This window comes from Chrysemys picta, chromosome 3 (assembly GCF_011386835.1).
Source record: "Chrysemys picta bellii isolate R12L10 chromosome 3, ASM1138683v2, whole genome shotgun sequence".
Taxonomy (NCBI): Eukaryota; Metazoa; Chordata; order Testudines; family Emydidae; genus Chrysemys; species Chrysemys picta.
This window is the reverse complement of record NC_088793.1, coordinates 23,955,587-23,983,184: the sequence shown is the minus strand read 5'-3', so window position 1 is coordinate 23,983,184 and position 27,598 is coordinate 23,955,587. Positions and strand designations below refer to the sequence as shown.

At 44.3% G+C, this 27,598-nt stretch overlaps 1 protein-coding gene across 5 annotated transcripts in view; it reads right to left on the bottom strand.

Moving 5' to 3' along the window:
- The window catches only part of HS1BP3 (HCLS1 binding protein 3), a 74,306-nt gene that overhangs the window by 11,452 nt on the left and 35,256 nt on the right, over positions 1 to 27,598 (bottom strand). For 4 of the 5 annotated variants that reach the window (XM_065587604.1, XM_008163068.4, XM_065587605.1 and 1 more), the window contains exons 5-6: positions 9,733 to 9,890; positions 9,125 to 9,260 (exon numbers count right to left, since the gene is read on the bottom strand). In XM_065587604.1, the coding sequence (XP_065443676.1) occupies positions 9,125 to 9,260; positions 9,733 to 9,890 (294 nt within the window). Of the gene's footprint in view, positions 1 to 2,508; positions 3,337 to 9,124; positions 9,261 to 9,732; positions 9,891 to 27,598 lie in introns of those variants that run through there. The other variant, XM_042848685.2, reaches the window with a different exon arrangement.

Sequence of the window (27,598 nt, the reverse complement as noted above, 5' to 3'; positions counted from 1 at the left end):
TTCTTGGCAAGTAAATATACCATGTATAACTATCACATTTAACTCAGAGCTGGGGAAAAAATGAAACCTAGCAACAGCACGGCGCTCGTCTCACAGGAAAAAAAATGAAAATATTTGTTTAAAAGATTATAGGGCACAGATATCCACCTAATGAATTCTTCTCCCAAAGTCTGACTTCTCTTGGAAAAGGAGCACTGTAGTGTTTGAAATTCTTGCCATAATAATGTGCTGATTCAACTACAGTGCAGATTCTAAGTAGTAATTGAAAATAGCATTTTTTTTCCTGGCATAAAAAAGTATCTCCTATTAAAAATAAAAGGCTTATAACAAATTCAGCAGTGTGAGGTAAAGGCTCAGATGTGGATTCTGAAACGGGAAAAGATTTTATGTAGAGAAACAGGTAATGCTGCCATCACATTGACCAGTCTGTTCATATATTATAGCCCTTTCCTGCACCCGGTGTCTGACTTGTCTATTTAGACTGCAAGCTCTTCAGGGCAGAGACGATCTACTACTATGTTTGTACAGTGCCTAGTGCAGTGGGACCCCACTCTTGGTTGGTCCCTAGACTTTACTGTAATAAACATGATTAATAAATAATACAAAATGATGTTAGTGGTGAGAAAATCACAAACATTTCCACTTGGATCAGATAAGCAACAAAAAGTGGCATGCTTTAGCCGGAGATAATGGGAATCTTTTTGAGCTGGAAATTGTGCTGGAAGGTCCATTAGAACAGACTGTCAATCTTGCCCCACCTACAGCCTGGTCTATGCCTAAATATTAGATTGACCTAGCTACATTCCTCAGGGCAGTGAAAAATTTTTCACCTTGTGCAACCTAGTTAGGTCGACCTAACCTCCACTGTAGATGCAGCTACGCCAATGGAAGAATTCTTCCATCAACCTAGCTACCGCCTCTCAGAGAGGTGGATTACCTACATTGATTGAAAAACCCCTTCCACTGACGCAGGAAGCGTCTGCACAACATTTCAATCTTGCAGCTGTGCCACTCTTCAGGCCACAGTCCCAACACAACATTCTCAGGAAAACGTACTGTGTTTTTTTCCCCCATCAAAAACGTTATTCGTCACACTGGACAGTCACAATTTAGATTAATGAGGCGTAGGAAGTTGATTGCATTAAGACTGTGCCGTGCTTTGCCTGGTGCATGAATTTGCACATCTGCAGAATGAGTCACTAGGCTGATGGATGAAACAAGAAGAACCTGAGACACCATAGCCTGAAAGTTTTAGCAACACAAATCAAACATGGCTTGGCATGCAAGCCTACTATTACTTGCATAAAATGGAGCAGTAAATCAGATGAAGAGTTATTAGACTGATATTAAAGCAGTGACTAGGACCAAAAGGAAACATTAAAACAATCTTGTGAATTTTAATATGAAATAGAAAGAGCCATAGTGCCAAGTATCAGAACTATGGATAGCCAGAGGAAAACTGTAGGTGCTGGGTATTATAAGCAGCGACTGGACCTAGGTCCATCCCCAAACCTAATAGTAAGCATCTGGGTTCAGTAAATTCCACCCAACCCATTTGCACCCACAAATCAGCAATCTTGTATCACCGGGTAGGATCGTCCACGGTAGCCTGGGCTCCTCCCCTCTGCCCTTATGCTGGAGAGGGACGAGCCATGGGGTATGCTACACCCTGTTACCCCTTGCAGTGCGTATTCTGGAAGTGAAAGGATGACCTTCTTCCATTTTTGGTGGTGGCAGCTGGGCATGATGAAACTATACCTCATTGTTGGATCTGGACACAGCAGTTTCATTCATTCTCATAAGAGTGGCCATACCAGGTCAGACCATCTAGCCCAGTATCCCGTCTTCCGACAGTGGCCAATACCAGGTGCCCCAGAGGAAATGAACAGAACAGGTAATCATGAGGTGATCCATCCCCTGTCACCCACTCCCAGCTTCTGGCAAACAGAGGCTGGGATACCATCCCTGCCCATCCTGGCTAATAGCCATTGATGCACCAGTCCTCCATGAATTTATCTAGTTCTTTTTTGAACCCTGTTACAGTTTTGACCTTCACAACATCCTCTGGCAAGGAGTTCCACAGGCTGACTGTGCGTTGTGTGAAAAAATATTTCCTTTTGTTTGTTTTAAACCTTCTGCCTATTAATTTCATTTGGTGACCCCTAGTTCTTGTGTTATGAGAAAGAGTAAATAACACTTCCTTATTTACTTTCTCCATGCCAGTCATGATTTTATAGATCTCTACTATATCCCTCTTTAGTTGTCAATTTTCCAAGCTGAAAAGTCCCAGTTTTATTACTCTCTCCTCATATGGAAGCTGTTCCATACCCCTAATCATTTTGCAGCCTTTTTCTGTACCTTTTGCAATTCCAATATATCTTTTTTGAGATGGGGTGACCATGCCTGCATACAGTATTCAAGATATGGGTGTACCCTGGATTTATATAGATTAGGGCTGTCAAGCAATTAAAAAAATTAATCGCAATTAATGCGCGATTCATCGCGTTGTTAAACAATAACGGAATACCATTTATTTAAATATTTTTGGACGTTTTCTACATTTTCAAATATATTGATTTCAATTACTACAACACAGAATACAAAGTGCGTAGTGTTCACTTTAGATTTATTTTTTATTACAAATATTTTCACAGTAAAAAAAGAAATAGTATTTTTCAATTCACCTCATACAAGTACTGTAGTGCAATCTCTTCATCATGAAAGCTGAATGTACAAATGTAGAATTATGTACAAAAAAATAACTGTTTTATTTTTCAATGCAATGTAAAACTTTAGAGCCTACAAGTCCACTCAGTCCTACTTCAGCCAATCGTTCAGACAAACAAACTTGGTTACAATTTGCAGGAGATAATGCTGCCCGCTTCTTGTTTACAATGTCACCTGAAAGTGAGAACAGGCGTCTGCATGGCACTGTTGTAGCTGGCATCGCAAGATATTTATGTACCAGATACACTAAAGATTCATATATCCCTTCATCTTCAACCACCATTCCAGAGGACATGCGCCCATGCCAATGATGGGTTCTGCTCGATAACAATCCAAAGCAGAGTGGACTGATGCATGTTCATTTTCATCATCTGAGTCAGATGCCACCAGCAGAAAATTTATTTTCTTTTTTGGTGGTTCGGGGTCTGTACTTTCCGCATCTGAGTGTTGCTCTTTTCAGACTTCTGAAAGCATGCTCCACACCTCATCCCTCTCAGACTTTGGAAGGCACTTCTGATTCTTAAACCACGGGTTGAGTGCTGTAGCTATTTTTAGAAATCTCACATTGGTATCTTGTTTGCGTTTTGTCAAATCTGCTGTGAAAGTGTTCTTAAAACAAATAAGTGCTGGGTCATCATCCGAGACTGCTATAACATGAAATATATGGCAGAATGCAGATAAAACAGAGCTGAAGACATACAGTTCTCCCCCAAGGAGTTCAGTCAAAAATTTAATTAATGCATTATTTTTTAATGAGCATCATCAGCATGGAAGCATATACTCTGGAATGGTGGCTGAAGCATGAAGAGGCATACAAATGTTTAGCATATCTAACACATAAATACCTTGCAATGCCAGCTACAAAAGTGCTATGCGAATGCTTGTTCTCACTTTCTGGTGGCATTATAAATAAGAAGCAGCTGGCAGCATCTCTTGTAAATGTAAACAAACTTGTTTGTCTTAGCGATTGGCTGAACAAGAACTAGGACTGAGTGGACTAGTAGGCTCTAAAGTTTTACATTGTTTTGTTTTTGAGAGCAGTTATGTAAAAAAAACAAAATCTACATTTGTAAGTTGCACTTTCATGATAAAGCGATTGCACTACAGTACTTGTATGAAGTGAATTGAAAAATACCATTTCTTTTGTTTATCCTTTTTACAGTGCAAATATTAGTAATAAAAATAACAAAGTGAGCACTGTACACTTTGTATTGTGTTGTAATAGAAATTAATATATTTGAAAATGTAGAAAAACATCCAAAAATATTTAATCAATTTCAGTTGATATTCTATTGTTTAACAGTGCGATTAATTGCGATTAATTTTTTTGAGTTAATCACGTGAGTTAACTGCGATTGACAGCCCTAATATAGAGGCAATATGAAATTTTCTGTCTTATTATCTATCCCTTTCTTAATGATTCCCAACATTCTGTTCACTTTTTTGACTGCCACTGCACATTGAGTAGATGTTTTCAGAGAACTATCCACACTGACTCCAAGATCTCTCTGAGTGGTAACAGCTAATTTAGACCCCATCGTTTTATATGTACAGTTGGGATTATGTTTTCCAATGTCCATTACTTTGCATTTATCAGCATTGAATTTCATCTGCCATTGCCTCCTATACATTCTGGGGCTACCCAGAGTGAATTGCCCTGCAGGACCCTGGGGTTATGAGGTTTCAGGCCTCCAGTGCACTTGGAAGCCCCGGAGAGCAGGAAAGAGTGAATGAAGCCACAGTGCCAGAACCCAGGAGGAGGTACCTCATCCAGGTTCCCCATCACCACCACACATACTTGCTAAGAGTGCAGGAAAGCTGACCTCAGAGGAGGTCCTTTAATAAGAGCAACACATATGCATGGTAGGGAGAAGCTGTGTTGGAGTGGACAGGGGGATTTTGTGGCAGAGCAAAAGCCTTGTGGTGTGTGGAAAATTATCTCAAATCAGGGGTGGGCAAACTACAGCGGATCCGGCCCAGCAGCCATTTTAATACAGCCCTCAAGCTCCCGCTGGAGAGTGGGATCTGGGGCCTGCCCCGCTCCAGCCAGGGAGCAGGGTCGGGGGCTGCTCCACATGGCTCCCAGAAGCAGCGGCATGGCCCTGCTCCGGCTCAGCCAGGGGGCTCCGCTCTGCACACTGCCCCTGCCCCAAACGTCACCCTCACAGCTCCTATTGCCTGGGAACTGAGGCCAATGGGAGCTGCAGGGGCAGCACCTGCCGATGGGGCAGCGTGCAGAGCTGCCTGGCCGTGGCTCCATGTAGGAGCTGTAGGAGGGACATGGCCGCAGCTTCCAAGAGCCACTTGACGTAAGTGCCGCCTGGAGCCTGCATTCCTGAGCCTCTCCCCATGCCCCAACCCCGTGCCCCAGCCCTGATCCCCCTTATGCCCTCCAAACCCCTCAATCCCAGTCCGGAGCACCCTCCTGTACCCCCAACCCCTCATCCCCAGCCCCATCCCTGAGCCCACACTCCCAGCCAGAACTAGCACCACTTCCCGCACACAAACCCACTGCCCCGGCCCTGATCCCCCTTACGCCCTCCAAACCCTCGATCCCAGCCCGGAGCACCTGCCAACTCCACAAATGCCTCATCCTCACCCTCACCCCAGAGCCCGCACGCCCAGCCAGAGCCTTCATCCCCTCCCTGCACCCCACTCCCCAGCCCGGAGCCCCCTCCTGCACCCTGAACTCCTCATTTCTGTCCCCATCCTAGAGCCTGCACCCCCAACCAGAGAGCCCTCACCCCCTCCTGCACCCCAACCCCAATGTTGTGAGCATTCATGGCCCGCCATACAATTTCTATTTCCAGATGTGGCCCTTGGGCCAAAAAGTTTGCCCATCCCTATGTTAGAGGCCTGTGAAAGTGAATGGAAGGAGGAGGAGGAGGAGCCAATCTACCTACTTTTACTAGGAGCTACTGCTACACAGGAGGAGAAAGCAGCAGCTGCCCTCTGGGACCAAAGCCCCCAGTGGGATGGGAGCTATTAATCTCTTTAAATCATAATCGTTTTCCATATTAACAATAATCTGACTATGACACACAATCCTTGTGGGAAAACACCTGCAGGTAGTAGAAACCTCAAAGGGGGTTTCCCAGTGGAGTCCATTTAGTTACATACATATACAGAGGGCATTGGGTTTACTCACCTAATGTAATAAAGCATAAAACAAGGGATCTGCTGTTCTCTTGATTCATGGGAAAGTTGTGTGGATAAATCCCTTGGTGTTCTCAAGAGAACAGACCCCAAGACTGTACAACAAGTCAATTAAGGGCTAAAATCTAATCTCAGATAAGTGGGCATGTACTGGCATGGTCTTGAGTATTCCACCACTGGGCATGCATGTGTGAGCCGCCCTCCACATAATCTCGGTTAGTGGTTACTACCAGAGGGGGGAAATCAGGCCATTTTATTTGTATTCACAGGTTTTAGAATACAGTCATACTTCACTTATGTTTGTGCTTAGTACAGTATATCCCTTAATCATACTATCCAACACTAAATGCATCTGTTTGATCTAAGGCAAGCTATTTGCAAGGATCTTGACTTCAGGACTTCACTTAGGTTATGGTGCTGACTTGATTTCAGGCTTCCTCTGCTCCATTTTTCATTTCAAGGGGCACTCGTAGATGGTTTTAGGCCCTGCATTTAAGCTCTGTAAAATGGGTTTTCAAAAGGGCTTCACGTATATATAATATGATGAGACAACTATGTCTTTTTCAAAGGTGACTTACAGATCAGTATTAAGTGTATTTTGTGTGCTGCATGCACTAAACAACAAGGATAAAAGAGCTGTTCACCTCATGTGGTTTTTAAACTCTCCTCCCCTTTGCTTCTCCACCGTACTTCCCACTATTTCATATCCCACCCCGTGGAGTTTCTTTTTCCAAAGCGATGCTCCGGGTTGTGATGTCACAAAGACTCCCCTATCCCCACTGGGGAACAATGATTTGGGGGAAGGCTCAGGAAAGTCCCTTTAAAAAATATTTTATATCCCACATGGATTTGGAGAGAGATATATTAAGATCCCTGTCTGGTCTCCTCTGTCCCTACCCCAGTATGCCAGCTCCAGCAAGGTTCGCAGTAGCTGGGACGCAATGCTTGTTGATGTATCTGGATGGGCTGATTGGAATTCTGGAACTAATGGGGTGGGATGGGGATTAAGTTTAAACCACTTGTGCACTGAGTGGTCTCTGGACTTTGCTGTTTAAATAATTCAGTATTCACCCTTCATTAGATCCTTACACAAATATCAGTTCCTTGAACAATAAGACAAACTTTGCCCCCCAAAAAAGAAAAAAAAATCCACTGCTGGTAGGGGCCGCAGTTTTGGGCACCCAACTTGAGACATCTTGGGGCTGGATTTTCAGAAGTGCCATGAGGTGCAGTGGGAGCTGCAGATAATCTGTGCTTCTGGAAATCAGGCCACAAGTGTCACTAGTTCGGCATCAAAAATTGAGGTACCCAGAATCAGTGACTACTTGTGAAAGTTAAGCTGCAAGGCTTCAGGGTTCACAGGTAAATTCTCTTTGGGGTGAAAAGAAGAATTCCACTAGGTTAAGCCAGCAGAAACTCATCTGTCACCTCACATGGTCCCTGTTCTATTTTGCTTCCCATCATGTCCATAATCAGACTCCAACATTTCTTTCTCCCCATGTTCTATGTTTTTCAGGTCCTCTGCTAATTTCCATCCTTCATTATTTCTTGTCTCCAATAGCTCTTCCTTACTCCTGCTATTTCTCTCAGTTCAGTTTACCTACTCTCTGCTATGTCTATAGGGCACAATCTTTCTACATCCCTACCAGGGATAAGATTGGTCTCTAGAGCAAGAATGATTCCCGTGCCATTTTCCAGTAGGGTCACACACTTGATTTTCTGCTGGGTTACACCTACTTGTTTCCAACTGAATGTTGGCATTGCCAGCTGCTGAAGGCATTGATACTGGCACTGTGACAATTCAGGGGAAAAAAATCAGTCATAACTTAAAGAATTAGTATCTTCTCCCTCTTTTTTCATTATCACCAGCTCTGGCAATTGATCAACTGTCGCTATCTTCTTCAACACCAAATCTATATAATGGCATGATCTGCCTGTCAAAGAGTGGGCCTCTTTCACTGTGCCTGAGCAGGGAAGACTGCATAATTTGAAATGCATTAATATGACAAATGGTCAGGCTCTTTCCACTGCTTTCATGGCTAATGGGGGAATTGCACTAAATAAGGCACTTTTGTTCTAGTTATATGAACAATTTGGGTGAAGCGTGTTATGCCTAGATTATTAGCACAGGATAAAGCAGACATGAAAAGCTGTGAATGTGCGTGTTCACTCCCAACATGCCACCTCAGTAAATCGAGTTATGTCTTGCCACATCATGTCTTGTAAATATCAGATGTGCCCCCAAAGTGTAAGAGGAGATGGCATATAACCTAACTTAACCTCTGCATAAATTAAACCAGGCATTTCTGCTGTGATATGTTAGTACTATAGCATTTTGTATAAACAATAGAGGTTGCAAAACTACCAGCTCCAAGGGATTAACACCACCCATCAGAATTTTTGGTCTCTACTCAGGACTGGTTACTAAAGTAGGATACTAAAAAGCTGGATAGCAACTCATAGCATGAGCTAATAGGTGGTCCCGCAGTTAGGGGGCCAGCCTGGGACTAAGGAGACCCACATTCCACTCCTTGCACTGCCACACACTTCCCGTGTGAGCTTATTTTCTCTGAGCCGTAATTCCCTATTTATAATGTGGGAATGATCGGAGCAGCAAAACTACCTCAACAGGAGTATTCTGAGGATAAATACATTAAATTAAGAGGCACCCAGATACTGTGGTAACTGGGGCCATATTAAGTACTTTAGATAGAGGGAGGGCATGTTCATGAATGCTTCCTCCGACCTCAGAGCCTCCTGATAATCCAGATCTTGCATAGTTCTGACTAAAATATAAATACATGTCTTAAGAGACACTGTTTAAATAAAGAGGCAGCCCAGTCTAGTGGCTTGAGCACAGTGTCCGAGCATTGAGCGCCTAAATTATAATCTCAGTTCTGAAACAGAGTTAATCTTTGCCCTTGGACAAGATACTCCTCTGCCTTCATTTCCACATTTGGAAAATGGAGAGCTGACCTACCCATCTACCCTCCTGAGGATTATTTGTAAAGTAAAGGTGCTACCGTTTGTCAGTGCCCATTATTGTTAAGCTTTAATAAAGATGTTTTGTGTTTGATTTTCAAACTGCCCTTGTCTTGGTTAGTATGAATGTCAATCCACTTTCAGCACAGAATGTTTTTTAAGCTTTGCCCTGGAGTTTGTGGCCTTGGGATCTAAATTGCTTCCTGCTCAAGAATGCCTAGTGGACATCATTACCACAGGACCCATTTTAGATGAATACCTCAATAGCTCCTCTGTGTCCTCTTTGAGGCTGGTACTTAGCGCATAGTCCTTGTTCTCACAGGCCGTTGGCAGCAGTAGAGAGTCGCCTAGTTTAACAGTCCCACCGAGGTCTGGGTCTTCAAATAATTTCAGATCTAAAGATTGAATCATCAGAAAGGTTTAGTTAAGCTTCAACTACAACACCACCATGACTGTTAGCAGGGGAATCAAGCTGTGTGGCTGAAAGGAAACGTCCTACAGAAAAATTATTTTTATAAAAAGTCTTCCATATCCAAAGTAAAAATCCACAAAGCGCTAGGAAATACATTCTTGATACACTGCACTAGCAGGAGCTACTAGCTCGACTCACCCATCCACATAAGCTACACAACAACTACAGATCCATAACAACTGAGAATCTAAAGTCCAACAGTGTATGGCTATTGCAACTGCAAGCCATGTTTATTTCCACTTCTAGCTAATTTACAGCTGAAGGTCTGGCCCAACATTCTTACGTCAAAACCCAAGTTTCATGTGCTGCACCATTCCATTTTAAATACAAGACCCTTATAGAAGCTTTAGGGACCACAACCTAACTGTACATAATGGAAAATGGAACACATTTACTCTCTTTGGCTGACGAGTTCTTCTTGGAACTGGAAGATGAAAAATCTTTTGCTGGGCCAAATAATCCTTCCTCAGGATCTACTTCCTCGTCAAAAATGGTTAACTTGGACTTGTCTTCCTTGGCTACAGGAGGCGTGGGCTTCTTAGGTTTTTTAGATCTAAAAGTACAAGAAACAAGAAAGAAATTCAGCTGATATTTCTTATGTTACAAGAACTATCAAGGAATTCAGGCGGAAATGGAAGCAAGATGTATTTTAAAAACTACAATAGTATCACATTTGGTTACAATTTTCTCCTTCTTTTCAGGACTTTTCATTCATTTGGGAATAAGAATGGTAGACTCCTGAATAAATTTCAGCACCATTGAAATAGAGGGAAGAGGAAGGGAATGGCTTGATATCCACAGAATGGCCTGGACCCATTTGGCCACGCTGCAGACACTGGTTAAAGCTGTGTGGTGTTTTAAAAAAATCCCTGTGAGCCTCTCTCCCCAGCCAGTGGCTACTACTTTAGGCCTGTGTACCTCACTGGTGAAGAGAAGGTAGCAGATACTTTATCACTGCAAACTCACCCCCATCAGTGGGCATACGACATTGGGGGCTTCTCCAGGATCTGCACCACCTTTGGCTGAGGGAGAGGCAGACCCATGAGCCCACATCCTTTTAGTCTCTGTAGCAATCTCACTCAAACATTTAGAGACATTCACGACAGAGCGAGAAGCACAACTGTGACATGCTCACAACCCGCTGACCCACTCAGAAGATGGGCAGCCATGCTCTGTATTAGCTGGAGCTTTAAGGCGGCCTTCACAGTTAGGTACCACACATTACAACAGTGCAGCCTGACGTAACAAAGGGGAAAATTCAAGAGAGAAGTCGGCATGTGGGGAGCCAGAGAAAATGGGAGGCTAAGAGGAAATCTTTGGGTGAGAGAATTTAATTCAAAACAAGGGAATGCCTATTCATTAGGGCATCAAATCATTTGCACAGAATCTCCTGATATTTGGACCTACACATGTAACAGGCACGTCCTTGCAAGGTACCAGTGCACCCCCAACAGGCACTTTTTGCACTAAAAGATCTGCTCTTCTTCTTTACCCAGTACAAGGTCAGGTTTCAGTCTATAGTAAAACCATTTAGCAGCATTTAAAATACTATTGCCATCAAAAAAAAAACAAGGCAATAAAGTCAAAGAGATTACAAGTGCATTCCAGTCACATTAAACAGGCCAATAAAATACTCCCCGGATTATGGCCACACACAGAAGGTAAGCGGAGTCCGGTTACTTTTCATAAGACTTTATTATCAACAGAACATAAGCCCTGGTGAATAGCATGTTCCCGTTGTTGCTTCATCTCTTAGCAACAGCATAAGATGCACTTTAAATGACTACACAAGATCCATATGTAATGCTTAATCACTGACTGTTTTGGAAATGTACGGCGCTGACGGGAAATGACAAGGAAGCAATTGCTAAACGGCTTGCTAAACAATTTAAAATGGCAACAAATTGAGTTTGTGTTTTGGTGCTCAGCTGCTACAGTGGTTCGGGGCAGGGGGCTTCCTGTGGTTAGGGTGTTAGCTAGAGACCTGGACTCAATACCCTGCTCAGCCTCAAACTTCCTGTGTGACCATGGGCAAGACACTTAATCTCTCTGGGAGTCAGTTCCCCATCTGCAAAATGGAGATAATAGCACTTTCCTACCTCACAGCGGTGTTGAGGATAAATACATTCAAGACTGCGGTGCTCAGATACTACAGAGCTGGGGACCATATAGGTACCTAAGATTGATGGACAGATCTGTTAACTTCTCTTTCCCAAGTTACAAAGAGCCCATTTTTCTCCAAATACACAAGCCTTCTAACAGCATGGTCACCCTTAGGACATAGGTGAGTAGATAGTGGAGTTCATGTGTAAGTTTCTATCCAGTCACCTCTCTGCCTGATCCAGGCTGATAGTATGTACACAGGGCCGGCTCCAGGCACCAGCTGAGCAAGCTGGTGCTTGGGGTGGCAGATTGTTGGAGGCGGCATTCTGCCCAATCCTAGGGCGGCACAGCCGCTTTTCTTTCTTTTTTTGTTCTTGTTCCGCTCCGGCTGCCCTGTAGGGGGCGCCGGCGCGGAGAACCAGAGCGCCCTGCAGGGCAGTCCTCTTCCTTCCCTCCCCACCGACCGGAGCGGAGCCCTCGCGGCAGGCGGCGGCGCAGCAGGAGCGGCCGCGTGGCAGCGCCCCTGCTGTAGCCCTGGCTGCCCCCTTCTCTCTCTCTCCCACCCGCTCCCTCCCCCATCCCCCCCAGCCGGTCCCCTTGCACCCGCGCTCCAGCCGCGCCGCAGGTTTTTTTTTTTTTTTTTTTTTTGCTTGGGGCGGCCAAAAAGCCAGAGCCGGCCCTGTATGTATAGTAAAAGCTGCATAGTTCTGCAGCATGGTTTCCGTAATCCTTTCTTTCATGCCCTTCAGCCTCAGTTTTACCCTTTATTTGACTAGATGCAACCATTCACCCATCCACCTCATTCAATTACCTAGTAACATTTCAGCTATTATTGCCAAGCAACTTGCTCCGTTATGATTTTAAGAAGGCAAACACTGGAGAGATGCACATTTTAAATTCTAACATTAAAACATCCCGAGGCAGATATCTGGAGGCAGCTCTTCTCCATCCTGCAATTGCTTAAAAGAAAAATATACCTTAAATCGCCATATAACTGATCTTCAAATATTACAGCAGGAGCGAAGATGAAAAATCAGGTGCATTGCTACAGAGAGAAATTTCCTTAGCCAGTTGGATGTTATGTTTTCTTTTTGCATCTTTTGGCACTTATTGTGCATTTGTGCTGGGATTTTCCTATTTTAAAAGTAGCTTTTAGTGCTCAGTTATTAAGTACTGGCTTAACAGCTGCGGAGAGTGAAGATCTTTGTAGCCTCAAAACAGTTACTGCACAGTGCTTCCAAGCACTGCCCCATCAATGTGTCTTACTTCTGATCTGAAGAGAGCACCTCTAGGGGATAAGAGGATCATTAGGAAGCTTCCAGAAAATGATTATTTCCTCCTGAACAAATTAGATGGTACTCACCTTTTCTGGGCCAGATCCTCAGCTGGCGTAAATCAGCAGAGCTCCATTCACGCCGTATTTGTGCCCAAGCCGTCATTGGCATAGAAGGAATAGTTTATTGCTGCTTTTCTTTAAAAAAGTTTGACCTGGAAGCTGGTGAAAGCAACTCCTGCAGGGCATCAAGTCCACTAACGTCAATGGAAGTGGAGAGCCGTTTGAACTCCCTCAGATAAAGTCAATGGAAGTTGATGGATCTTAGCACCTTACAACCTCTGAACATGCAGGCTGGAATTCTCAACAGAACCTAAGAGAGTTAGATGCCAAAATATCATTGGGATTTGGGCACCTAACTCCCTTAAGCTCCTTAGGAAATCACAGCTGTAACATTCCAAGGTTGAGATTGTGAACACCTTACCTCCAGTGGAAAGCAGGTACTCACACAAGCTGTCCCTTTGAAAGTCAGCAGATGAGGAAGGGTTTCATGATCTGGCTCTGAGAGTATTGGCATTTAAGAGCTTTGTAGTGGCGGGAAATTGCAGGGGAAGGGAGTAGAGCCAGAACAGCACTGTCACAGCGAATAGTGTATTAAAGAAAATGAACTGAACTGCAAAGACTTGCTGATAATCCTCTGTTTAGTCTAGCAATCGAAACTATCCCAGTTACACTCGGTCATTTTTAGTCTTGCCAGGATACATCACTGGACCGTTGCAAGGCCCAGGACTGAGAGCACAGAAAGTGACTTGCCGCATTTTCTAACCGTTACCGGGATGAACAAGATGATGGATCTGCGTCACCTTACTACCCTTCTAAGGACACCAGCATTGTACTGCCAAGCGATTAATGTTTACCAGCAATGTGGATTTCTTGAGAGCAGAATCTAAGCCAGAAAAGATTCCCACAGTTCTGTATTTAGCTGGCCGGTTCCATGCCACCCCCTGCAATAGCAATAAGATTATTTTGAGGGGGAAAACATGAGTGTATAAATGTTGCACTGCTATAAATCCAGGGCTCAGTCTTACAAGAGGGCAGAACAAGGAGTTGCCAGTAAGACGACTCTGTCACTCATGACCCAACAAGTAAGGTCAGCTGAGGCGAACAGAGAGTGGTTAAAAGCAGCATTGTACCCAGCATGTGTTATGAGGAATGAAGCAGCTGGCTGGGAGAGTAACTTGCCATGGGAACCTTCGGGGCACCGGAATAGGAGGGCCCAGGGGGCCATGGCCCTCCCACTTTTTGAAAGTGGATGGGCCTGGTTCGGCAGGTGCTCCACCCTTCCTCTTCCCTCTGAGCCCTCCCCCAGCCAGGCAATGTCTCTGACCCCTCTCCCTGCCCAGAGCAGGAGGAGCTACAGCTCCCCACAACTGCCCGTGGCTCTTACCTGGTCCCGGCTCTGGCTGGGGTGCCCGCAGCCTGTCCATGGTAAGAGCCGCGCAGGCAGGAGTGGGGAGCCACGCTGTGGAACCTCCACTTGCCCTGGGCAGGGGGCCTGTAGGGTGAGGACACGGTCCAGGGGCCGCTCTTGACACCCCCCCCCCCAGCTTGCAGCTTGACCATGGGCGGAAGAGATGGGGCACTTGGGCCCTGCCCCCCCCCCAACCACACACACACTTTTGGGCGAGCTCTGCCATCCTTGGGAACCTTCAGAAGTATTTCTATGTCTGAACCCCAGGGTTGCCTCAGTTATTAATTTCTCCTTCACGGAGCTCATCTATCTACATTACACTCATCACCTTGGTATCTGGTACCTGAAGGTTATTTGAATAAGACACTGCATCTGATTGGCAGTAGGATTAATGGACACTCCTAAAAATGGCTCTTGCCCATATCATTTACATTTCTTGGGAAGCACTTAAGCCCCTATGCTCGGCCCTGTCCTATCACACATCCACTTCTCCCTACACAGCAGTGCTCACTGTTCAGGCAGAAATGCTGAGCACTGTGCATATTTCTTCACACTATGTGATGACCTCTCCGCACAAAGGCTGAGCAAATACTTGCACTTTGGCTCTCTGCACTTCTTTCACCAGCTTACAGGTTCCAATGCTAATAGAGCTGGAATCAGCCATGCCACTCACTGGTCACTGATCCTTAGAAAACTGACACTCATTTGGAAAGAGTCCTGGAGCCTTGAAGCATGCTATAGTTCTATGGGATAGAACACAAAATGTTACCTCTACTATAACGTGGTCCCAAAAAATCCCTAAAGCTAAGATACTTTATGTTCAATTCAATAGGTTTTCAGAATAATTTCTACATACCCTTATTAAAGTTCTGACCTTACCAATTTCACCCCTTTTGAGTTCCATAAGTGTAATACTAATTAGGCCACTGAACGTTCTCAGAGATCAAATGAAGACATTTGAAGATTATGAGCTTCAAAAAAGACTCAACAATGTTAAAACTTTTTGTTGTATAAAACCCTGTACATAAAACCCATCTGTGTAAGCATTAAGGGCCACATTTTAAACCCATTTTTATGGGCACTATTATTTGCATCTGCAGTTTATAGAGACAAGGTGGGTGAGGTAGTATCTTTTATTGGAGCGATTTCTGTTGGGAGAGAGAGACAGACTTTTGTCTACAGGTTACGTCGGTATAACTTATGTCTACAGGTTACTTCAGTATAACTCAGGGGTGTGAATAATCCACATCTCTGAGTGACATAAGATACATCAACCTAAGCGCCAGTGTAGACAGCTCTATCAGTGCTGTAGTGTAGATGTAGCCACAACCTTTCGAGCTTACACAAAGCTCTTTTTCAGGTCTGGGAAATGTGCTCAGAGGGTCACAGCTAAATACAAGGTGGAACAGAAGTGGCCCATTAACACCTCTTCAGTCAAAGGGGGAGGGGCGTTAGTGGGTTACAGATTGCTGTCTTAAGCCACAAATCCAGTGTGTCTATTTAGCCAATGATTTTGAGTCTTGCAACATCATGAATTTTGGCTCCAAGGCTCATCTTTAGAAGGTGTTGTGCAGGTTTCCTGTGAGGATGAGGACTGATAGGTCAGATAAAGAGTGAGCGCTTTGTGAAAAGTGTCACCCACAGGTGATGCAGTGTTTTTTCATCTTTTATCAATTTTTTGTGTGAGCTCATGCGATAGCGTAGTGATCGTCTTGTTCACCCACACAATTGTTATTGGGGCATTTAGGGCACTGGATGAAGTACATCCAGTAGGACTCTTGGATCCTAAAGGTGTGTTGTGTGGGGAGATGTGACTGCAGGTTTTGCATCTGTTGTTCTGGCAGGGTCTGGTGCCGCTGATATCCTGGGCCCAACACAGTTTTAGGAAGCTGGTTGACTGGTCACTGGTTAATCCTGTCATTGCCCCTGAGAAAACAAGACAGCAGGTGCTGAACTGAAGGCAGGCTTGCTGAGATGATCACAGTGAATTATGGCCTAAATTCCTGGTCTCAGCCCTCAGAAAGATAACAGGCCTGAGACCTAAGGAGCTCACAACAGGATAAGTGATGTAGCCCCTTGGGAACTCACACAAGTGACTTCAAGAGCTGTATCAGGGACACTCCTAACCCATAGGACCGGATTTTCAGACCTGCATGCATGTATATTTATGAACACAATTACTCAGACTGCACACACAATTGCAAATTAGTGAATAAACAGGCCTGGATTGTTAACACAGTTTGAAAATCTGGGTGATGATTTTTTCCGAAATACAGGCAGGAAACAAAAACTTCCAGTAACATATGAAAGAATTATATTAACATGTTAGGACTAGCACTCGAATTCATAATTTGAAGGAAAAAGCTAATTAATATAAACCTGCATCTCAATCTCCATTTAGAAAACAGGCTTGAACAACTAAAGTGGTACTATACTAACACTTCTTCAGCTTAAACCACTGCTATAAAACAAAGAGCCTCTGCACATTGGTTCACACAGAAAACAAAATGTCATCTGCTGCTCTCTCTCTATTCCAAGTGTTCACTTTCCGAAGCTGTATGATAACAGACAAGACAAAAGGGTCATTCTCATCTGCCTGGGAGGAGGGGTGCCGAATGGGAAATCTAAGCCAGCCAGCTCACCCAGAGTGACGGCTCAGCACTAAGCAATGTTGACAAGCGCTTACTGTAGGGCAAGTTCACCTCAAAGAGTCGTCGGCCTTTTCTTGCAGATACCAGGGCAGAAAAATCAGTTAATAGTGATTGAAATGCTTTCAGGGTCTCAAAAAGCAAGAGAAGAAGTTATAAAAGGTAGAAAAGTACCCTCATTTTGAAAACAATTTTCAGTGAGAAAATTATCAAGGAGGGAAAATTTCCTTCTCTGAGATCTTCGGACCAGGCTGCTCTTGGATTATATAGTTCCAACCAACCAACAGCCGGGGACAAATCATTAAGGGCAAGTTTTACAAGCGTTCAGCTCCCATTTAGGAACCTAAATACATGGCCAGGTTTTCTGAAGCACTCAGCACCCAGGAGTTTCTATTGTTCTGAATGGAAACTATCGGATGCTGAGCTCTTCAGAAAATCTGGCCCTTAGCTTTTAATGACGCTACACTCCTATGTCATTTGAAAGCAGACCTCCAACTGACTGTAGTGAAACTATTTTTGTTGATATACAATAACCAATATCTTTAACCAGTCCATAAATATGAATAGTTCCATGAAAACTCTGATTTTAATCTACACAGGCACTATTTTACACAGGGAAGGAACCTGGACTGGTATACAAGATCTTAAAGGAAGAAAACCGCCAGGTATGAAATATTTTCTCATCTTTCTGGATCTCCTAGACCAGTCCAGACATTTGGAACGGGCTAAAACAAGGTTTTAAAGGTTAAGGCTAACAAGATAAAATTTTCAAAATATATCAGGATGACACATTCACAGCATACAGTGATAATGAAATACTTTCTATTGCAACTGTAACTGGGATTGATATTAAAACAGCAACTGCTACAGTTAAAAATGTTCAAATCTGTAGGGCTGGATAAACTGTATCCAGAGGGTTTTAAAAGAATTGGCCAAGAAGCCCCCTGAGCCACTGATGTTGATATTTTAACAATGTTTTGAATTCTGGGTAAGTTCCAGAGGAATAATTTTTTAAAAAGCTAATATTGTGCCAATATGTAACAAGGTTAAATGGGACAACATGGGTATCTTTACACTGGTTAGCTTGATATCAATCCTGGATAAAATCATGGAAAGGCTGATAAGGGACGCAATCAGTAAAGAATTAAGAAGATGGTCCCATAATTAATACCAATCAGCATGGTTTTATGGAAAATAAGTCTTGTCAGACAAGCACGATATTGTTTTTTAATGAGATTACAAATTTGGTTGATAAAGGTAACTGACATAAAGTTTGACATAGTATACTGAATATGTCCAAACCCTCGTTCTTGCCTTATGAGGCAGGAGAACAAAACCTCTCGGTCCACCTTCTCTGGCCGGCAGGGATGCTGTTGTGGCCAAAGCCACTACAGATGTAGCCTTCTTGATGCTCCTCTGCAGCTGGTTCAAGTCCCTCCTCTGAATAAGGCAGAGCAGAGACCCGACCTTGGATTCCCAACATCCCAGGTGAGTGCCTTAACACTTAGCTATTGGTTTTCTGGGGTCTCTGTCTCTCTCTCTGACCAAAAATTCCACCTTGGATCTGAGAAACCTTCCAGACGAAAGCTTCTACAAAACAGACTCTTTCCTGCAAAAAGTCTCATTTTCAATGAGCTGGCATTTTCTGATGAAAAGCTGTTTCATCAAAAAAAATTCCCAACCAGCTGTAGGATTCCCAACCCTACACAGGAGTTATTCACAAATGTTTTAATCCCAAACACAGATTTAGCATCCATCACTAACTGTTCCAGGTGTGGGCCTTTAGACAGTAAACTCTTGAGCAAGGTCTGCATCTCACATCTGCAAAGCACTGTGCACATGCTGTATACATATCTAACCATAAAAAAAAAAAAAAAGAATATACAAGGAAATAGGAGTGACTAACGTAATAAATCCAACCAACCTTACACTTTATATGTCCTCCTCTTTTAAATGTCCTGAGCAGCTTTATGATCTATGTCAATTAAGTTGATATGGAGAGACTGTAAAGCGCCTCACCTAATAAACGTGTATTTACTGTGTACTGGAGAGGTTCGGAGCAGCAGACACAAAAAGAGAGAACAAGGGTCCACAAATAAACAGCTTATAGTAATATATTAATCTAAACACAGGGTAATCTCTCTCTGACTTGACTCTGCCCTGGCACCCCTTTAGATTTCACTTTGTACATCACATATCGCTGCTGGAAAATGTGAATGTGGTTGGGAAAACCTGAAATGCCGAGGTCTCCACATGTGTGCATTTACGGTATCAAATTTAATGAAACCTTTAATATCAGTGAGTAGGATTACTACAGCTTCTAAAAAATAACAATGATGAATGCAAACAGCAATCATTTCTGGCGTTAGTGACCCGTTCCTTGAACAATGAAATAGTGAAAAACTGATAACAGTTGTTTCTAGTTTAGAGACATATTTGAATAATTTTTCAGAACCACTCAATCAAGGAATTGATTTGAATGTGAAATTAACCCAGGGCCTGATTTTCAGAAGTGCTGAATACCTACAATTCTAAGTGAAAGCAATAGGAGCTGCAGGAATCCAACACCTCTGAACATCAAGCCCTAAATACAGGATGCTATTCTTACGGAAGAGCGGCACTTAATCATTTAGAAACTGCTTTGCAGGGGTTTAATTTCATGCTGCTTAATCATCCAGTGCACTTCATCTCCTGGCAGTCCACAGTGGCTCCTGCTGCACATGCCAGTCAGCCCCTCCATTACTTGCTGTGCTCATTGGCATAAGAGACAAGATTTCCACTGTGCTGCCCCCTCAACTGAATTCGCTGCGAAGTGTGCTCCATCACTACTGCATCCAAATGCTGAGCAGACACGAGAACCAGGGACATGGGAAGATCTCTGATTTTGTGTGTACAAAGTGGACGGAGAAGCCTAGAAGAAAAGGGCCCGTTTCCTTCTACTCCCCCAGCCCCAACCCTCACTCTAGCCTTCGAGGTTCCTTGGAAAATTATGTCTCAAGCACAGTTGCCAACTCTCACGTGGTAAATAAGCACCCCGACTTTCACAATAAGCCAAAAATCAAGTTAATCCCATTTCAAAACAAGGCCAAAACAAGCCAGTCCCTAAGAACCCCAACACTCTACGTGACTAGATTCCCCACCCAGTGTGCAGTCTGGGACTGTGGTGGGCCCACTGTGCACACCTGACTCTCTTCCCCCCTTGCCCCTGCTTGCTGGGAGTAGGGTGACCAGATGTCCTGATTTTATAGGGACAGTCCCGATTTTTGGATCTTTTTCTTATATAGGCTCCTATTACCCCCCACCCCCGTCCTGATTTTTCACACTTGCTGTCTGGTCACCCTAGCTGGGAGCCAATCAAAAAAAGAGAGGAAACAAGCTACAAGCAAAAAACTAGCCAACAAGCAACTCACAAGCCAATTAAGCCCAAAACAAACCCAATTTCTGAGGTTTTTTTCCGTGGGTTTGGCATGTCTCATCTCAAGATATCCACTCCTCTAGTCCTGGTATATACACAGTCCCACCCCCGTCCTAAGAGAGACCTCTGGCAAAGTACAAGGGATGCTCCAGTCTCAAACGTCCCCGACATACCTGCTACACCACATCTCAGTAGCTTGTTATAAGCAAGACAAATGCTGGTTACTAAGGCAGTGGACAGATTCCAGCAACAGCTAGGTAGTATATGTAGACAAAATTACACCATTTTAAAGGTATAATACCTTGACTAGTTGATGATATGGCCCCAGGAAGCACCTGGCTTAGACTGGTCTTCCCTGCCCTCGCCTCAACCACATACTCTTCAGATGGGTCAGTTTTCTTCTTTATTGTTTTGACTGCTGTGTCACTAGATAGAATGAACCAATTGCCAAAACCGAGTAATGGCTCCGCAGGAAACAACATAAAGCAAGACACACCGGAACACTGTGGGAGCTAAGTGATGGTGTGAATGTAGACAGAACAGCACACACTGGTGGTTGGTCACCGACTACTGGCTCCCTGCCAGCCAAGAGATCATCTGAACAATCTGCTTTTGTAATTTGAATTTAACAGCTTTTCAAAAGTGAGGACTTAAAAAATGAATATCCGTGCAATGGATCCTAGAAATAATTTGTATGTGGGCCCCTAAGGTCATGAATAAAACCAATGCAAGAATAAAATTCTATTTCTCACACAAAAGACTTCATTAAGATTAACAGGAGGACTTGTGGCACCTTAGAGACTAACAAATTTATTAGAGCATAAGCTTTCGTGGACTACAGCCCACTTCTTCTTCATCCGAAGAAGTGGGCTGTAGTCCACGAAAGCTTATGCTCTAATAAATTTGTTAGTCTCTAAGGTGCCACAAGTCCTCCTGTTCTTCTTTTTGCGGATACAGACTAACACGGCTGCTACTCTGAAACCTTTCATTAAGATTGTATGTATAGATGCAACAATTCATGTTAGAGGGGAAAAAGCCTCCCTCACATGTTCAAAACTGAGGAAATACAGAGATAAGTCGACACTTCTCAAGCCAGGCACCCACCCTCCTTAACTCTGCCCATGCGGGGAGTTTATCATTTTCCTTTCTTGGCAGAGATAGACAACACAATTCACTGACTCATTGCTTTTAGAATTAGATTCATATATATGTGACTCCGACACTTCTCAACCCACAAACCTTTGCATTTTGCATGTAAATAATTTCAGGACATGGGCACATGAGGTTTGTATATGGAATCACAATAGTTGGATAATTGGCTGCTATATGGAGTCATAGGACCCTATTTGGTGAAATTCTGTTTGCCCTCTGCATCTGGCAAGATCAGGCCTTTAAATGAAGAATAATTCAACCTAAACTGCACAAAGGCACTAAGTGTGGAATGAGTGTCCACATGGAGACTTAGTCGGAATATCCACTGTGTTTTAAATTCACATCCTAGCAATTTCACACTAATTTCCCCATGAATACCCTGTGTAGATAAGCCCTAAGAATGAGAGCCAAATGCCAGTGCTCCACAATGTAATGGGTTATGGTAGTACTCCATTCTCCAGCCAGGACTGATGCTACTAGACTAGCCTCCTTGCTTCCTCTCTCCAGTTGGCCATTTTCTCCAGGTAATGAGTGAGGCACCATCATTGCCTCCACAGAAGGGTTAGTACTGATGACAGAGTGCTGCAAACAGCAACTTTTATTACAAAGTGAATGACATGTACAACAGGGCCCAGTCTTCACCAGCATTAAGGCCTTTAAATATGTATTTAAGTTCATCCCTGTTCAGCAAAGCACTTAAGCACATGCTTATAGTTAAGCGTTTTGTTGAACTCAGGCCTAAGTGCGTCTGAAGTCTGAACCCAATCTTCAACCCCCTTGACAGAGCATAACACAATAGTCTCAAAATGTCTGTCTAGTCATCAGACTCCCAGCTCCACCACGGACTCCTGTGAGACCTTGGACAGGTCACTATCTTGGTGACTGTTACTCACCTCTACAATAACAATAGCATGACCTACCTCCCAGGTGTGTTGTGTGCTCCAGCTGCAATATATTATTGGTGCTTTCCAAAGCAGACTAGTATTTTTAAAGTTAATTTAGCATGGTTGTAAAACACCCAAAGGACAGACCCAGAGACTGTATCTTATTTATTCATTGAACAGATACCTCATTGGCACAGACAGTACAAACTTCCCATACTGCTCCACCAGCTTTCTCAGTGCTAACCAGAATGGACCACTTTAGGAGTAAGTGTGCTTCCGCCGCTTGGCCTCTCTTCTGCTAAGTGTGTAACCTGCTGTGGTACTTTGTAATGAATATCTGTCACTGGGCCTGGGCTAGCTTCAAACATACAGTGTTAACATAATGGGCTCTGCATCCCTTTCCTGATGGCTCAGAACCATCAAGTCCCAGGCAGGAGTCTCAGTTTAACATGAAAAGATCAAAACCATGGTTAAAAAGGGCATATATAGTAATCATCACTGCTTTCAAAAAGAAAAATGAATATCCACAGTATAGTTTGTAATTAACCTCTCAAAGTCAGAATAGATTTATTGTCCTCTCTATAGATCAATTCCTACTGTATAATCAAATAATAAATCTGGATAGGAAGAAGTCACACTCTGGGAAGGGAAAAGCAAAGAAGTTCCATCTTAGCTCCAACAGAACCCACACAGAGCTTTGTTTAACACATCAGAAAGGAACAGCTGTGGGGTGTATTTTATGCTATGCCTATTTTTCATGGCACAGTTCCTAAAACACAATTTCTAAACACATTTTCTATCGACAATAACCTCCGCAGGATCAGATAATGTGCAGTAACACTTGCTATTCCAGCAGCGCGTTGCAGAGACTGGAGACAGATCAGCTCAGCAAGGCCTCTATGGTTCCATATGCCCAGAGAATTATTATTTTATACAACAGCCGTATGATTTATTACAGGATTTTCCCCTTGTTCCCACATAGCTAACTGATGGTGTGCTACGGTCTCTCACTGCTGGCTCCCCCCTCCCCCTTTCCTTCATTTGGGGATAAGGATTTGGGGGGGGAGGGGAGGGAGTAGAGGCAACAGGGACAGGGAGCACAAATAGGTTTTCATGGACCCACAGGTACAAACCTCAAGCATTTGAATCCCAAGCGATCTCTGCACTGGGGAGTGAGGTGGAAAGAGGCCTGAGGCTGTGTATGGGCCTGCTCAGGAAGAGCTCCTTGCTGCTGACTCAGTGTGTGAACTTGGGTAAGTAGTTTGACCTTTCAGTGCCTCAGTTTACCCACCTGCAAAACTGAGATAATGGGCGAGAGCCTCAGCTGGTATAACTTGGTGCCCAGCCAGTACAGCCAATGCAAATTTACATCAGTGGAAAATCTGGCCCAATAACACTTGTCTACTGTTACTCACAGCGGTGCTATAAATTAACTAATGTTCATAAAATGCCTGGCAATCCTTTGGACCAAAGGCCCTGTGCAGTAAAGAAAGTACATGATTATTCTACCCTGATGTAATGAACCAACCTTACTTGGAATAAATGCTGATGACAAAAAGGGCAAAGATGTAAAAAACAATCCTACACCATTTAGTTTTTGCTTTAGCAGTTATTCTTGCTATGTCATTAATTCAGGGTAAATTATATGAACTTCTGCTAAAAATCAACAAAATTTCCATATCCAGTAAGCTGAAGTGTTTCTGATCAAAATTCAAACTTCCCCACATAAATTTAAATGATTACCACTTCTATCTATCTTACCTCCGCATCTGACCCCATTATTGTAGCATCTGAGTGCCTCAGGCTTTGATGTATTTATCCTCAGAGCATCCCTGGGAGGTAGGAACGTACTGTCCCCATTTTACACCTGGGGAACTGTCACAGGGTCCCCTCACAGCTGTAGTGCCTCCTTCTGGCTATGTTTTGGGATTAGCTCTGCCTGGCCGATGCCCCTTCTTGCAGTTGGACTCTGTCACTCTCTCTGTGTCTCACTCTCTCAGGGCTCGGCTTTACCCTCTCTGTGGCTTGGCTCTCTGGCCAAGTCACCGTAGTCCTTCCTTTCTGGGATACCAAAGTGTCTCACGGCCCACTGACCTAGGCAGTCTTCTCATTCACTCCCCCCCTTAATGGTGCCACTTCGGCAGTGCCTGGCAGGGGAACCCAGGCCCACTCTTTACACTGGGTTCCAGCCCAGAGACCCTACAACAAGCAGCCAAGGTCTGCACAGTCCTGAACCTTACTGCTATATCACTGGGCTATTTCCTACCTTGCCTTCTCTCTAACCCTGAAAGTGACCACAGCCTCACTTTTCCATCTGCCCTCAGCTGCTGGGCTTTATACAGGTCCCTCCTATTCCTGTCCAGATAAGCCTCATCTCTAATTAGTGCTTGCCCCATGGCTCCTCCTCCAGGTGCAGCCTAGGCAGTTAATTGGCCCACCTAGCCACCTTAACCCCTTCAGGCCTTGTGTGGGGTGCAAACCCCATGACAAGAACTGAGGTATAGAGGGGCTAAGTGACTTGCCCACGGTCACACAGGAAGTCTGTGACAGAGCAGAGAATTGAAACCAGTTAGAACTGGTTGGAAATACTACGCAGTTTTTCAGTGGAATGGCCTACTGAAATCAAAACATTCAACAGAGATGGTTTGATTTAGACAAAGTTTCTCTAGAAACTAGCCAAGGTTCTTATGGGAAGCTGGCTGGTTTCCTGCTAGCTTGCTTGCCTGGCTTCTCAGCAGCCCAGACTGACGAGCCCAGGCTGCCGGGGTCTGCAGCTCTGAAGCAGACTGCCCTCAAGTCGGGGACCCCACGGCTTCCATCCCCTTTTGCAGAGAATTTAATTTTTTTTTTGGTAACTACAAAATAGCCAAATCCTCCATGAAATGGAATTATCTTTCTCCATCCAGCTCGAAAACCAGTTCTCCAGAGTCCCAGGTTAGTGCCCCCTGCACACACTGGACCACCTGTCCTGCTCTCTACTTAATTCATAAACTAAACTGTAAACTCTTTTGGGAAGCGACTGCTTGTTTATAATATTTGTACAGCGCCTACCACTGTGGGACCCCGGCCTCTAAGTATTACTGGAATACAAGTAATAAATAACAACAATAGAGGGTCAAATCTCATTGCCCTTGAAATAAATGGAAAGACTCAGTTGGAGCTGATTTAGACCTCAAGGCCTAGATTCTTAAAAGGTATCTAGGCATTACTTGTGCTCAGCATTACAATGCCTAACTGATTTAGGAGCTTAAACCTCATTTTCAAGTGGTACTCGAGCAAGAACTTCTCTGACAAGCTCATTCCACTCAGGTCCGGCCCATGCTAGAAGTTTGCAAGCAGCAAACCTCTCACAGAATTGAAAAACAAGACCTCTTTAGCAAATGGATTGAGATAATCTTGTAAAGTTATTGTGAGGTCAAGAGGCAGTGCTGTGTGTTCAAGGAAGCTTTCAAGACTCTCTAAGTAAACACTATTCCAGACAAAAATATTTGCAGTTCAACAAAGGAGGGCACAGAATCGGTTTGGAAATCGTCTCTTTGCTTGGCTGCTCCAACCAGTTTAGCTACCATGTTTGGCTAACTGCAGAGTTGCGAGGGAAAGCAGCACTGGAGGTAGCAAACCTAGTACAGATTCAAATAAATGGACTGTTGTTTCAAGAATTTGGTTATTTACGTGAGGGATTTTAGCAAATGTGCACTTGGTCCACTGCTTCTTGTCCTAAGTCCTGCCAAACACTGTGTTCCCAGCCTATAGTTAATCAAATGTTAGAATAAAAGCCTTAAAATTCCACCTGGGGACTTTTTCATTTATGTATTTATTTTTCCTTTTTGTGCCCACGAAACATCTTGAACTACTGGGAGGTGTGATGGGGCGCCTGCAGCACACTGGGCTCTAAGGGGGTAATAGAGCCCTTGGGAGGCTGCATAGGAGGCAGCCAATCCGAGAGGGGCTGCAAGGAGCAGCCAATCAGGGCCGAGCTGGCCCATATAAGAAGGGCTGCAGAACACAGCAGATTCAGTCACTCCTTGGAGCTTGAGGAGGGAGGTGGACTGGCTGCCTTACAGGCTGAAGGCAGCAAGCACCCTGGACAGAGCAGTGCTGCAGGCAGAGACCCAGGGAGCTAAAGGCAGCTCCTGGTGGGCTGCAGACATTTGCAGGCTAAGGCCCTAAGGCAAAGAGGGTGCTGGGGCTGCGGGGAAGAGGCCCAGGGAAATCTACTGAGCAGTTGGAGGGGGCACTGCAAGCAGCGGCCATCTGCAGGGTCCCTGGGCCAGGACCTGGAGTAGTGGGCAGGCCTGGGTCCCAACTCCCACTTGCCACTGAGGAAGTGGCTGGACTGAGGGACTGCGATACTGTCCCCTGGAAGGGGGAGGGAACACAGAGTGTGGCACACCCAGAGGGCTGTGTCCCGAACAAGATGCTGCAGTCCTGGGAGTGACGTGGGTCTCTGGAGCAGAAGCGATGGTGGCGAGACATCACCAGAAGAGGGCACACTGGTGTACATAGCTAATCCCCAGGACAGCCAGCAGGAGGCGCCGCAGTGGTGAGTCCCGTCCTGTCATAGGAGGACATCTAGCACCGCCTGCTGCTAGGCAAGCTTCCTCAACCCTGAACTTGCTTCACACATGATCAGTCCTTGTCCTCTCTCCTGAGACTGCCACAGGGGTGTTCGTCATGTCTGCAGTAGTTTTCAATGACAGTCACACCCGTCTACTAGGATCTGGACAGAGGCTGGCTGTCCATTTTAGATATTCCGCTCAATGTGAAAAAGCATTTGGAGGTTGATCCAAAACCCACTGAAGTTAATGGAAAGATTCCCATGAACGTCAATGCCCTTCATCGTCGTTAATAACAGCCTGGATTTGATTTTGCATTTCTAGAGTGCCTTCCATTACAGGATCGCAAAGCTTTTGGCAGAGCTGAATTCAGCCTCACAAACCCACCTACAAAGTAAGTATTAACCTCTGTTTTCCCATTGGGAAACCAAGGCATACAGCTGTTAAATGACTTACCCAAGATCACCCTATGCCAGATCCAGGAGCAGAACCTAGATGTGCCAATTCCCAGTTTGTACTTTAAGCTCTGTACTTTTACAAGGCCATTCTTCCTCCTTGAGCTGGCAGTCTAGATGGGAAAAGTTCCACAGTGTGTCACCAGACTACAGATCAATCCAATTACCACAGGAGAATCTGATCCTAGGCTGCTGTAATTTGCACCAGCTAATAACTGTATCGTTATACCAGACAATTAATGGCACTTCTGGAAATGTTTTATGGTTTGCTCCCCAAAATCATTTTGCAATGGCCAATTCTTTG